Source organism: Felis catus, chromosome A1 (assembly GCF_018350175.1).
Source record: "Felis catus isolate Fca126 chromosome A1, F.catus_Fca126_mat1.0, whole genome shotgun sequence".
NCBI classification, from domain to species: Eukaryota; Metazoa; Chordata; class Mammalia; order Carnivora; family Felidae; genus Felis; species Felis catus.
The window spans coordinates 136895875-136910328 of NC_058368.1; the positions used below are offsets into that span (position 1 = coordinate 136895875).

Consider the following 14454-nt stretch of genomic DNA (forward strand, 5'->3'; position numbering starts at 1 on the left):
TGAAATGAAGTGTGTTACATAAAGAGGAATATTTATATTTAACAAATCCTAGAACCCAATGAGTAGGAATTAGGCATAACTCCAAGGTTCCATGGTTTTCTGTTCTTCCATAGTGATTATCCTCAAATGTCACCCCCAGACCAGGGCCCAGATGACTTTCAAGAAAGGACTAGGGGGGTGCCTGGGTGGCGCAGTCGGTTAAGCGTCCGACTTCAGCCAGGTCATGATCTCACGGTCCGTGAGTTCGAGCCCCGCGTCAGGCTCTGGGCTGATGGCTCAGAGCCTGGAGCCTGTTTCCGATTCTGTGTCTCCCTCTCTCTCTGCCCCTCCCCCGTTCATGCTCTGTCTCTCTCTGTCCCAAAAATAAATAAACGTTGAAAAAAAAAAATTAAAAAAAAAAAAAAAAAAAGGACTAGGGGTGCTTGGGTGGCTCAGTGGGTTAGCGTCCAATTTTGGCTCAGGTCGGAATCTCATGGTTCGTAAGTTCAAGCCCCTCATTGGACTCTGTGCTGACAGCTCAGAGCCTGGAGCCTGCTACAGATTCTGTGTCTCCCTGTCTCTCTGTCCCTCTCCCACTTGTTTTGTCTCTCTCTCTTAAAAATAAACATAAGAAAAAAAAGAGAGAGAGAAGGACTAGATGAGCCTTTCTGGTAAAGTTTGGAGAATAAGGTTGCCAAAAAAATCTGAGATAAGAATACCTTATATTTGACCTCACATTGACTTTGCAAAGTCCTTTCGTGTGAGGGAAAGATGACCAGGGAACGAGAAAGATGGATACAGTGATAATAGAGAAAGTGAAAAAAAGCATGGTTTTGGGAGGGAAGAGACTAAATACTAGGAAAATATCCAAAAAAAGATCTTGTAGTTTTTAAAGGGCAGGAACCTAGATGGGGTTGAATATCATAGCTGTTAGTTAAGAGCTCGTCTATATAAGACCAGCAGTGGGTCTGATATGAACTGACAAATGCCACAAAAAAGTGAAGAGGACCAAGAAGTGAGTTTAATAGGACCGCAGCGATGAGGCAGAGGAATCCCCAGAAGACAGGGAAGAAATAGCACCAGTGTATAGAAATCTAAGAGGACTGATAACCCTGCCCATCACAGCCTGCTGCAGACAGCCCCTGTCCCAAGACTGGTGCCTATGCAGAAACTGCAGGTCAGAGCAGATGGGTCAGCCTGAAAAGCTCACAGGCATGAGATCTGGGAGGTCAAGGTGGCAAAGGTCCAGAGTATCAGTAATGGTATCAGTAAGCCAAACAGGAGGAAGCCTACTCTTCCAGCAGGTGCTGTGTGTGTTGTGCCTTCTCTGCTGGCTGCTGGGTTTTGATGACTCTGGGTTTCCAAGTACATAATTGCTTCTGAGAGAGGGAATGGCCTGCAGATGAACTCCTTTCAGGATTGGACAGAAGTAGAATTGCTAGGATTCCAAGTGGTTCATAGTATCAGGTAGGAAAGAGGAGTGTTCTGTGGATCATTGGTAGCTTTTCCTAGAGTTGAAATGAGCTTGGGAGGATCAGTAAGGATTGGTGGTGAGAAATTAAAGAGATACAGATCAGCACGGTTTTCATTTAATTGAGCTAAGGTACCACGCTAGGTACTTAATACTCATTGGTTCATTTTATACAATGTAGGAACAATATTTCCCCATATCACACATGTGGAAAATGGAGATTCAAAGGGTAAATAAATTACCCAAGTTCTTGAAGCTAATTATGTACAGAGTCAGGCTGTAACACAAACACATCTGTTTGATTACAAAGCTTAGGGTTTCCCCACCACTCCATACCTGCAGAGATAAGGGTTGTGTCTTTTTATTCAGGATTGGGACTAGCTGATCCTCCTGAATGATGAAAAGGAATAGGATTGGATGTCAAAAAGCCAAGTTGCTGGTAGTGCACATGCTCCATGTTCTTGTGTTGAGAGGCTTCATCTCTTGCACTCCTTGGCTGTCACATTTATTATGAGAATCTAGTGATAATTTTTTTTTTCATCTGAGAAAAGTGCTTTGGTGGAAATAAAACATAGCCTGAGAGTGAAGCTGTCCACTCACAGTAGGAGGAGAAATCCAGAGCCCAGAGCATGGTGGGGAGTGCGCCCACCAGCCAGGACAGCAGGACTAGCTTCTTTTCTCTGAGAGCTGGGAAGGAAGGGCAGCTGATAAACTTGGTGGAATGGGTATGTTTTGGGCAAACACTATATAAGGAACCTTGAACTCACCTTGAATATGAATTGTCCCTCCATGAACTGGGTCACAGAAATATACATTGTTCAGACACTTAAAGACCATTTTATTGTTTATTGTTTAAAAGTGCTCACTCAGGAACTTCTTCCAAATGTCCAACCAAGTTTCTTATATTTCAGGGTAAACCTGTTTTGGCTTCCTTAGGGATATTGAAAAAAGATGGTTGCCATTCTCAGGTTTAATAATCTTTCAGATTCAGATCTCTGTTATTAGAGCAGGCTTTTAAAAACTGATTTAATGGGCCCTAGCTTCTCTAAGGCTGAGTCATCTACTTGGAATCCCTAAGGGCAATTTGTTAATTATTAAGAAATGGAAACCTAACAAATAGGCTGCGGTAGAAAGTCAGTTCAGTCAGTATTAGCAGAAATAAATGAAGTTTTTTTTTTTTTCTGATCTACTTTAGAAATTAATGTCTTCTACTAAAATCTTTTCCTGCTGCCAGTTGGAATTTGAACTTACCTAATTTTTCCCCCTCAACTTAATTTTCTTTTCATCAAAACTGCTCTTGCTGCCAATATGACCCAGAGGGCCTGATTTTCCATTTTCCCAGCTAATACTTGCTACATACTGAATTGATTTCTCAGATGATCTCATGGAGGCGCATGCATGTTGGCTCTGCTGTCTGAATTCAAACTCATCAATTTCAAAAGAACTGTAGCCCCCTCTTTAGCAATGTTAATCAATATCAAAAGATTAATCTCCACTTCCAAATAATGTTTGAAAGAGCTGAGACCAACATGGGATAGCTTTCCACTGATGCTATTTGAATTCCAATCATGTCTCTAGAAATAAGGCATGTCTCCAAGTGGATACCCATTTTGGAATTCAATTACCTTGCAGGGGAATTGACAATTGGTTAGTTTTGCTACTTTTACCATTATTTTTTAACACAGAAAAAAAATTTTTTTTAAATATTTATTTATTTTTGAGAAAGAGAGAGCATGTGCATGTGTGCTTATGTGAATGGGGAAGGGGCAGAGAGAGGAGAGAATTCCAAGCAGGCTCCATGCTGTCAGTGCAGAGTCCAGGGCGGGGCTTGATCCCACCAACCATGAGATCATGACCCAAGCTGAAATCAAGAGTCAGATGCTCAACTGACTGAGCCACTCAGGTTCCCCAACACAGATAGATGTTTTTCGGTTTTTTGGATTTTTTTAAATGTTTGTTTATTTTTGAGACACAGGGAGACAGAGCACGAGTGGGGGAGGGGCAGAGAGAGAGGGAGACACAGAATCTGAAACAGGCTCCAGGCTCTGAGCTGTCAGCACACAGCCCGATGCGGGGCTCCAACCCAGGAACCATGAGATCGTGACCTGAGCCTAAGTTGGATGCTTAACCGACTGAGCCACCCAGGCTCCCCCAGATAGATGTTTTAATGCCCCTTTCTGCAGTCACTAAGGTCCCCCTAAAGTTACAGTCCATGCTAGGAAGCCTCCTAGGCTGCATGGGGTAGGCAAGGAGATAGGACTCTTTCTCATAAATCCCTTAAGATTTTGGAACTTAAGAATTGCATTTTGGCTAAGAGCAATGTAGACTTGAGGGGAAAAAAAGGAGTCTGTACAACTGAGAAGCTTTGTTTTTCTTCCATGTATAAAAACCATGTAGATGGTCAGTCTAGGTCTGGTGTGACATTTTATGATAACATCAGGGACCCAGCCTCTTTCTGTGTTTCCATACCACCATTGTAAGTGTATGATTTTTATCTATTACGTCTTTTCCAGCAAGATAGAGGAAGAATGGAGGAGAAAGACACTGGACCCTTTTGAGGATGTTTTCCCAAATGTCTCACCCAGCCACTTATACTTACATGTTATGGGCCAGAACTGAATCCTGTAACCATACGTAGTAGTAGCAAAGAAACGTGAGAAATATAGTCTTAGAATTCTGTACATGACAGCATCAGTTGAAGTTAGGGAGTTCTGTTAATCAGAAAAGAAGGGGAGGACGGATATTGTTTAGAAAACTAGCAGTCTCTATGGCACTATGATATTCTACTTCAAATATAGCTAACTTAAAAGACAAAGACAAAATGCTAATTTCTGCATGTTCAGGGCTTCTGGTCCTTTATTTTGGTCGAAGGCACCCAATGACTTGTGAACATTTTTTGACGTTTCAGAAAACCAGAGGGGCAGGAGGTGTCCTTCTATAGTTCTTAGAGTAATTTTTCTTACCTAAATTCGCCCTATTCCTTGCTAATTTTCTTAGTCTTTGGTTTGAAATCTGTAAGATTGAAGCATTGTGCTGTACCTTGATCTAGTTTTCCTTAACTGTACCCTGAGGTTTCAGTTTGAGACCAATTCTAGCTTTAAAATCTCTCTTTGCCTTTTATCAGTAACTGCCTCGTCTATATTGTCCTTCATCAGTCTATTTTGAGGTTTTGAACTTTACTCTTGAAATCCCTTCTGAATCACAGATAGTTGCTGGAGGCAGGGAGGGAAATTGGGAAGACTTAAGAAGAGAAGTTGAAATCTTCCAGGAGCAAATCATTAATAGATCCTAGCATGGAGCTCCAGGAGGTTTATCTGTGTAAATTGCTAGGGGACCTCTGTTCTCCTTCTCATTCGTTATTGGCGAAGGTCTACTAGGTGCAAGGCACTAGAGACCTAACACCTAACAAGGTCAATTTCTCCTTGCCCTCAATAGGACAGACAATTGCCAACCCAATCAGAATTGGTTATTATTAATGTAAGAGTTTGAAGTACTATTGAGAGTCAGAGACTTTACCCTACTTTTAAGCTAATGAGTAAACCTTCCATAGTTTCATGGACGCTGGTAGAGTTCACAAGGTACTCAGAGGTGAAGGACATTTCCTTAAATCAGAGCAACAGTAGTAGCCACAACATTAGCATTTTTGCATCATTTTCTTGAACCCAGTTCCCACATGGCAACCCGAGGTCTATATGCCTCTTATACATACAGGAGAACCCAGATCTCTCAAAATGGCAGTAAGCATGCCTGCCCTTTTCTCTACATGAAGCACCATTTCGGTCTTTCCAGGCTGTGGATTCTATGAATATCCTTGAAAAGATAGTCTAGAATAAAGGCAGGTAGTACTTCTGCTTGAATGTGAGAAATCTGTAGAGTGTTGCCTCCCAGTGAAAAGTGTGCTCATGACTTGGCCTGTGCTTTGCAACACTGAACTTAGATTGGGTTCTTTGGATTTAGCCTACTTGGAATCATTTCATTCTGTTCTTTGGGACCAAAGTTAGCCCCTCATCCTGATCAACTGCTAAACAAACTTAAATTGTTATAATGGTCTGTAGAAAGAACTAAGCTGGTTTGCTATATGAAAAGAAATATCTCTTCCAGAAAAACTCTTTTCCAAAGGATCAAGAGCCTTTAAAATGTTTATATTCTTTGACTTTATAATTTCACTTCTGGGAGTCAAGTCCTAGATATTAACAAGGTTTTTTTCGTTTTTTTTTAATGTATGCATTTATCAATATGTTGAACTTACCAATATATTGAAGAGTGGTATTGCTTAAATGAACAAATTATCATATATGCATTCATCATTAAAAATGAGGTATTCTATAATTTCTTAATGAGAAAATATTCACTGTATAATAGTTGACAGAAAGAATCGGATCTGGGGGAAAATTAATACATTTGGAAGATAATACATGAAATTGTAAACAGTGAATAACATTAGTTGGGGAATTCTGAATCATTCTGATTTTCTTTTCTTTTTTAATGTTTTTATTTATTTTTGAGAGAGAGAGAGAGAGAGAGAGCACCAGCAGGGGAGGGGCAGAAAGTGAGGGAGACCCAGAATCCAAAGCAGGCTCCAGGCTCTGAGCTGTAGGCACAAGAGCCCAATGCAGGGCTCGAACCCACAAACTGTGAGATCATGACCTGAGCCGAAGTTGGATGCTCAACCTGCTGAACCACACAGACGCCCTGTTATTTTCTTTAACCTTTTCTGTATTTTTCAAATTGTGCTAGTGAATATTGGTAATGGGTGGAGCAAAGGGGGGAATGTGTTTTTTGCCTTGGGTTAAATATGTCTATCTGATGGAAGGTAGTTAGTGGTACCATCTTAAAAGCCAAGTACAGTACCCAGTTTTAGAAGTTCCTTAATAGCCACAGTGTAAATAGGAGTACTTGAACCAGCTTCCTCTTGATACCTGCAACTGATTAGCCTGCAATTTCTAGAAAGGAAGGAAGGAAGGAAGGAGGGAGGGAGGGAGGGAGGGAGGAAGGAAGGAAGGAAGGAAGGAAGGAAGGAAGGAAGGAAGGAAGGAAGGAAGGAAGGAAGGAAAGGTAAAGGTGTATTTCACCCCACAGTCGATCTTAGGAGATAGTCTCATAGTCCTCTGCTCCGAATCTGGAAGAAATAGGAAGAAACTGATAGTAATGTTTGAGTACCTGCTGTGTGCTGGTATTTTATTCGATATTCACAGTAATTCCAAATGTGAGATGTAAACCTATTTTCCTAATTTTATAAATGCAAAAGTTGGAAGAGCTTAAATACATGGCCAGAGTTACATAACTCATAATTGCCCATGCCAGGAGTCCAGCCCAAATATGCCAGACTCCAAAATCTGTATTTTCTCCGTTTCTATCTTTAGGTAAGTTTTGAAGCTGAGGTGTTTTAATTAGCTGTTGGAAACCCAAGTTCTGGCTGATAGACATATATTCGAAGCATCTTTGAATTTGTGCAAGAGAATGAATTAGGTAATAGCATGAAAGCAGGTAGATGCCTATAAATGTAGGGTTCATACATCATTGTTGAGCGCTGGCTCAGTCTTGTTTTTGCTTGTTTGTTCTTTGTATTCAGATTTTGATTCATATCCAGTCAAATATGTTGAAAACCCTGATAAAGATATTAAAGGATGCTGCAGACGGAAATTTATCAAAATTTGTGAAAAGACAGGAGTTCTCAGAAGAAGTGGTGAGTATGAGATTGCTGCAGAAATGATTTAAAGGTGAAAGGACATGCATTAGAGTATCCACTTACTGTCTTCATTCTACAGGCCGCCACCTTAAAGAGCGTCAAGTATGACAACATCTCTCTTTTTCCTGTTAAAAGATTTCTGTTTGGGTGCAAAGGTTTTTTTTCTTCCAACAGGAAGTATCCTCTGAAATTCTAGGAAAACTTGGTCCTCTTACATTATTTCCCCACCCCCCACATAGTGTTTTCCTGCATCCTGGGTCCCCTTTTTCCTCAAGCCCTCCAGTACCTTCTGCCCACTCCCTGACCCCTGCGCCCTGGTTCATGGCGGAAGTAAGAGCAATCAGAAGAGAACTGCTGCCTCACCAACCACCTCCTGTCCCGCCTGCTCATCTTTCCTCCTGAAGCCATGGCAATTGAATGCACCTCTCTGGAGCAGGCTTCCCCACTGAGCCCTAGAGCCCATCCCTCAGACCCACTGTAGGACATCAGTTCAGAATATTTTACCCTCTTTTGAGCATCATGAACATCCCCGTCCCTGGGGATCATTCTGTAGCTCTTATCTTAAAAATTAAAAAAAAAAAAAAGTGTCCCTACTTACACAAATAAAAAGACACACTGTGTGTTGAGATAGGAGGACTCAACCCCATAAAGTCAGTTCTTCCCAACTTATTGTGATAGTGTAACCTAATAAAAGTGCCATTAGTTTTGTTTGTGTGGTTAAAGTTTAGTAGGAAGAACAAACTAACAAGAATAACTGGGAAAACCTTGTGAGAGGAGAGCAGCGAGGGGTGCTAGACCTGCCAGAAATTTAACCGTATTAATGCTTCTATAATCAGAACTTTGGTTTTAGGTACTGAATAGACCAACTAATGGAACTGTATAAATGTTTTTGCAAAACTATAAAACAAAATTAAATAGAAATGATAAGCAGTTTCAGAAAATTGAAAGCAGAAGGAAACAAAGGAACCCATGTCTCACACTGATGGCTGAAGCACACAAAGAGGAGCTACTGTAAGTCCTTTGAAATTCAGTAATTTGTCCATCAGTAGCTAAAGGGAAAAAAAAACTGTAAGGAAATCGTAAATGACTGGCAGTGATGAGTTTGTTACTAATGAAATTGGTATTGTCGTTTTGACTAATAAAGAGGCCTGTTTGATTGGTTCGCCCTCCCTGCTTTTCTCCCTCCCTCCCTTGCCTTCTGACGGTACTGGTTCCTGCTGGTTGGCGGGAGAGGGCAGCAGGCTCCTTTCTCCCCCTCTGACACTCTGTTGCCCTCCCAGCCCTATCCCTTTTTTGGACTTGCACCCAAACGCTTCTACCTGCTGGCAAAGGGAGCTTGTCAGGAAACTAACTGGATATGATTAATATAAAGCTTCTGTTTGGATTCCTTAGCGCTGTGGAGGTTGTGATCCACCCAAACCCTTTTGGAGTATGTTTTAGGAAAGTAGGGTAACTGGAAATGTAAACCTGTTTTAAAGTGCACAGTTTGTGCATGTGCATCCATTACTGACACAACTTCAGTTTCCCCAGCAGCACTAATGCTTATCACTCTACTTAGATCTGGTTTATCAATATGTTGTCCCCATTATATGACTGAAGCATCCAAACAAACACCACATTGAGAAATACTGATTTTTTCCCCAAAGTCTGTAAGATTGACTTATTTCAAAAGCTCCCCCTCTAGCTGAGTCTGTTCCTGGCTGTTGTGAGGCTGCATGGGGAACTGCTGTTGAGAAATAAATAAACGCTCTAACTCCAGTAGCCTTTGAACAGCTCTAAATAACACTTGTATAAGACTGTATGCAGAGTCCTCCATTATAAAACCTACATCTTACAAGTGCTCTGGGTAGTGTTGATGGCAACAGCTATTAAAGATGTCTCGTATGGGGCGCCTGGGTGGCTCGGTCGGTTAAGCGTCTGACTTCGGCTCAGGTCATGATCTTGTGGTTTGTGAGTTTGAGCCCAGTGTCAGGCTCTGTGCTGGCAGCTCGTAGCCTGGAGCCTGCTTCCGATTCTGTGTCTCCCTCTCTCTCTCTCTCTACCCCTCCCCCACTCATGCTCTGTCTCTGTCTCTCAAAAATGAATAAACTAGGGGCGCCTGGGTGGCTCAGTCGGTTAAGCGTCCGACTTCGGCTCAGGTCGTGATCTCGTGGTCCGTGAGTTCAAGCCCCGCGTCGGGCTCTGTGCTGACAGCTCAGAGCCTGGAGCCTGTTTCAGATTCTGTGTCTCCCTCTCTCTCTGCCCCTCCCCTGTTCATGCTCTGTCTCTCTCTGTCTCAAAAATAAATAAACGTTAAAAAAAAAAAAAAAGATGTCTCGTGTGTGGAGATAAGGTTATACCTACCACCAAAGGAATGTTGAAAAGAATTGTTGGGTTGTTTTTTTTTTAATTACTATGACTAAAATCTCTCCAAACATTCACTGTTTCTTCACTGATTTCTTTTTTGAAACTAACCTAACAATGGAGTAAAATCTCTTTTCTGCCTAAGTTGTAGAATGGTCCCTGTGACACCATTTGGTATTTGTGTAGTGATGGGAGAGAATTGATGCAGTATATGCAATTAGAGCAAAGTTATCTCCAGCTTGGCATGTTTGGTTGGCTGCTTTCGGAAACCATATGCTGCCCATTAGGTCTCCTCACCTTCAACATGGGGCAGGGACTAAACAAGCTATTCATTCTTCTTAAGAATAACATAAAATGCTGAAACTTCTTACCTGAAGGTTCCTGGGAGCCCTTATTTGAAAGGAAGGTATGTTGGCAGCAGATAGGGTTATGATCTATCTAGAAGGTGACCAGAGGATTTCTTAGGGACCTTGATCACACGTAAATTTTATAAGATGTGTTGTTGGATTGTATCATAAATAAGGATTGAACGAAGTCAACTATTGATTTTGTTCAAAAGTAGCTTTACATTGTTATTTAGAGCTCACCCATTTTTGTAGAATTAAATGCCATTCTTACACTTTTGAGTCCAATGTTTATACCTTTGGTTTAGACATCTCCATGCCTCATATTTGTGTATATCCAACAACCTCTTGACTTACCCACTTAGAACTTTCACAGGCATCTCAACCAGAACTCTTGATGTTTTTATGCTTCCAAATCTGTTCCTTCCATCTTGCCCATCTCTATTAATTACCTCACCCATCACCAAGTTACTAAAGCCCAAATTAGGAAGATGTCTTTGATTCCTCCCTTTCCTTGACCTCTTCCTCAATAAATCCTTTCAGTTTAACTCCCCAGATATACTTGATAGATGTCTACTTCAGCATGTTGTGTCTATGTTTTCCAGTCTAGACTGTGATCCTCTCTCATGTGGACTGTGGTATTGGCCTCTGGATTAGTCTCCACCCTCCCTTTCTCTACACGTTTAAACATTATCTGCAGATGTTTAAACCTAAATCAGATCCTGTCCTAATTTGGACCTTCTGACAGCTTCTAGAATACATTCCAGAAAACTTAACCATGTATAAAACCCTACATATTTGGCCGTGCCTCCTGCTCTGATTGTTAAATTTGGCAAACTTGTTCCATTGCTGTTTGACTCCTTTTCCTAGTATGTTTCATTGTATAGTATGTACCACATAAACACCCTTTTTTTTTAAATATGAAATTTATTGTCACATTGGTTTCCATACAACACCCAGTGCTCATCCCAACAGGTGCCCTCCTCAATAGCCATCACCCACCCTCTCCTCCCTCCCACCCCCATCAACCCTCAGTTTGTTCTCAGTTTTTAAGAGTCTCTTATGGTTTGGCTCCCTCCCTCTCTAACCTTTTTTTTTTTCCCCCTTCCCCTCCCCCCATGGTCTTGTGTTAAGTTTCTCAAGATCAACATAAGAGTGAAAACATACGGTATCTGTCTTTCTCTGTATGGCTTATTTCACTTAGCATCACACTCTCCAGTTCCATCCACGTTGCTACAAAAGGCCATATTTCATTCTTTCTCATTGCCATGTAGTATTCCATTGTGTATATAAACCACAATTTCTTTATCCATTCATCAGTTGATGGACATTTAGGCTCTTTCCATAATTTGGCTGTTGTTGAAAGTGCTGCTATAAACATTGGGGTACAAGTGCCCCTATGCATCAGCACTCCTGTATCCCTTGGGTAAATTCCTAGCAGTGCTATTGCTGGGTCATAGGGTAGATCTATTTTTAATTTTTTGAGGAACCTTCACACTGTTTTCCAGAGCAGCTGCACCAGTTTGCATTCCCACCAACAGTGCAAGAGGGTTCCCATTTCTCCACATCCCCTCCAGCATCTATAGTCTCCTGATTTGTTCATTTTAGCCACTCTGACTGGCGTGATGTGGTATCTGAGTGTGGTTTTGATTTGTATTTCCCTGATGAGGAGCGACATTGAGCATCTTTTCATGTGCCTGTTGGCCATCTGGATGTCTTCTTTAGAGAAGTGTCTATTCATGTTTTCTGCCCATTTCTTCACTGGATTATTTGTTTTTCAGGTGTGGAATTTGGTGAGGTCTTTATAGATTTTGGATACTAGCCCTTTGTCCGATATGTCATTTGCAAATAATCTTTTCCCATTCCATAGGTTGCCTTATAGTTTTGCTGATTGTTTCCTTTGCAGTGCAGAAGCTTTTTATCTTCATGAGGTCCCAGTAGTTCATTTTTGCTTTTAATTCCCTTGCCTTTGGGGATGTGTCGAGTAAGAAATTGCTGCGGTTGAGGTCAGAGAGGTTTTTTCCTGCTTTCTCCTCTAGAGTTTTGATGGTTTCCTGTCTCACATTCAGGTCCTTTATCCATTTTGAGTTTATTTTTGTGAGTGGTGTAAGAAAGTGGTCTAGTTTCAACCTTCTGCATGTTGCTGTCCAGTTCTCCCGGCACCATTTGTTAAAGAGACTGTCTTTTTTCCATTGGATGTTCTTTCCTGCTTTGTCAAAGATTAGTTGGCCATACCTTTTTGGGTCTAATTCTGGGGTTTCTATTCTATTCCATTGGTCTATGTGTCTGTTTTTGTGCCAATACCATGCTGTCTTGATGATTACAGCTTTGTAGTAGAGGCTAAAGTCTGGGATTGTGATGCCTCCCGCTTTGGTCTTCTTCAAAATTACTTTGGCTATTCGGGGCCTTTTGTGGTTCCATACAAATTTTAGGATTGCTTGTTCTAGCTTCAAGAAGAACGCTGGTGTAATTTTGATTGGGATTGCTTTATTCGATACTAGAAATGATTTTCAAGTACTAATTGTGAATTTTTTGTATAGCTTATAGAATCCCATGTAGTCATTCATACTTCTGTGTGGCCCGGTACCCTGGTTTTCACCATTATAGGTATACACTATACATTTTAGTGCATTCGGACCTCTGCTTCTTGGAGAATCAGAAGAACAAGGAAGAAATTTTGCATAGAGATAATGATCTGCTCTTTGGCTTTTTCCAGCTGGCCAAAGCAAGGAAAAAAGTGAAGGATGTACCCGCCCTTCTGGCCAAATTTGATGAGATCTATGGGAAACTCCACATTAATGGCCAGGTCACCACTTGCACTTTGGATACTCTCCTCTGCCACACCCCTGGGGACAGAAAATCCCACATGGTACTATTAAGTAAGAGGACAGTCAGCCATCGGACCTTTCAGCCTCTCAGCCAGTCTCTGTGGGCTGAATAACCCTATGCTCAAGTCACTCATGGGTCTGAGCTGGAAGGGGCCTCCCAGTGAGTTAATGGCTTCCTAAGAAATCAGGCATTGTACTCCAGTGGATGCCATGTTAACAAACACTTGGTCTCCTTAAATTTCTGCGTTGATTTCGAACTGTCATGCTGATCTGAGAAGTTGATGTTGTGCCACCGTGAAGATCTAAATTGAGTCCAGCAGAAAGCTCCGCTCCCTCAGAAAGGACACTTCCTCCGTATAAAGTTCTAAGGATCCTTGAAGGAACATGACTGTGGTCTCCAGTCCAACTGCCGGTACCAGCGTAGAACCAAGTAAGCACTAGTGGGAAGGAAATTGCCATAAGTGGTCAACTCCAGTAAATTTTGGGGGGAGTAGTTACTTGCAGACTATACTCTTGCTGAATTCAGGAGGTCTGAAACCCTATTTTGCTACTGTGGGCAATGGCTCAGGATGTTCTCACTGTTTCTGTCATCATCTGTCTGTGACCCTAAATAAGATGCTTGTGAATCTGCATATTGACTTGAAATTTTCATTTAAGTTTCATTAGGGTCACATTTTCTCAAAAATGAGAGAAATAAAAGATTCCTGAGAAGATATCTTGAAGTTATGTTTTGTTTTCTCAGCAGCACAAACTAACCCAGGACTTAGCTCTCAGAAGTGATAAGTTAACCAAAATTTAAATGGTTATTACTGTGGTCATAGGCAGGCCAATTGCTTTTCAAAATAAATGCCAGTAAAGACACATATGCTCTCTGTATTTTTTGTTTGTTTTTTAAGTATTTGGTCCTACATTTCATCTTATTGATGATCTTCTCTTTTCTCTTGGAATGCTTTATTTTTTTGTAAAAGTAAATGTGTCCTGACAGCAGGTTAAAGTTTCCTCATTCTGATCAGTCACACGATAGTTTGAAACACAGCACCGGTGAGTTGTGCCTTTTGTTTCTCAAGGCCCACGTGATGTTCGCACCTTTCATCCATCTTCCTAGAGTTCTGTATACTCTTTCTTCAGTGCTGCTTCAAAAAGTGAGGTTTGGGGATGCCTGGGTGGCTCAGTGGGTTAAGTGTCCGCCTTAGCTCAGGTTATGATCTCACAGTTGGTGAGTTGGAGCCCTGCATCAGGCTCTGCTGACAACTCAGAGTCTGGAGCCTGCTTCAGATTCTGTGTCTCCTTTTCTCTCTGCCCCTCCCCTGCTCGTGTGCACGTGCATGCTCGCTCTCTCTCTCTAAAAATAAATAAACATTAAAATTTTTTTTTAAAAAGTAAGGTTTGCTTTTAGCTGATTGTTATTCAGAGGCAAGAAGTGTGCATAGAATCAGCAATTTTAGAGTAGGAGGAATCTTCTGAATCTCCTAATTTAACTCCCTCGTCTTTCAGGTGAAAGAAATGACTTGTCCAAATTGGTATAATTAGTTGCAGGTGGAGCTGAGATGAAACTCCCGATCCCTGGTCTGATACCCTTCCCACTAGAGCACATGTCTCTTCAGAGTTCGAATACTAAAGGAGGGCTCCCACGACTCAGTGTGGCGACTCACTGTGTGGCCATGGGCTCACTGCAGTTTCCTTGTTTGTTAAATGAGCTAATCATACCCACCTCTTAGGCCTGATGTGAGAGTGGAATGAGGTGATCAATGTAAAGCAAGCCGAACAGTGGCTGGCACTGAGCAAGTGCTGAATGAACAT

The 14454-nt window shown here is 41.6% G+C and overlaps 1 protein-coding gene and 1 long non-coding RNA gene across 19 annotated transcripts in view; one reads left to right on the plus strand and one right to left on the minus strand.

The window, feature by feature from the left end:
• The window catches only part of PTCD2 (pentatricopeptide repeat domain 2), a 115066-nt gene that overhangs the window by 19912 nt on the left and 80700 nt on the right, over nucleotides 1-14454 (plus strand). For 7 of the 13 annotated variants that reach the window (XM_045061886.1, XM_019835337.2, XM_023257284.2 and 4 more), the window contains exon 9: nucleotides 7023-7136. In XM_045061886.1, coding sequence (XP_044917821.1) covers nucleotides 7023-7136 — 114 coding nt within the window. Of the gene's footprint in view, nucleotides 1-7022; nucleotides 7137-7218; nucleotides 7848-7989; nucleotides 8151-12542; nucleotides 13516-14454 lie in introns of those variants that run through there. The other 6 variants (XR_002159976.2, XR_006600764.1, XM_019835328.2 and 3 more) reach the window with 3 other exon arrangements.
• LOC109501729 overlaps nucleotides 1-14454 on the minus strand; it is a 35454-nt gene that overhangs the window by 15637 nt on the left and 5363 nt on the right. For all 6 annotated transcript variants that reach the window (XR_006600774.1, XR_006600773.1, XR_006600771.1 and 3 more), the window contains exon 3: nucleotides 4050-4161. This is a non-coding gene — a long non-coding RNA (uncharacterized LOC109501729). The remainder of the gene's footprint in view (nucleotides 1-4049; nucleotides 4162-14454) is intronic.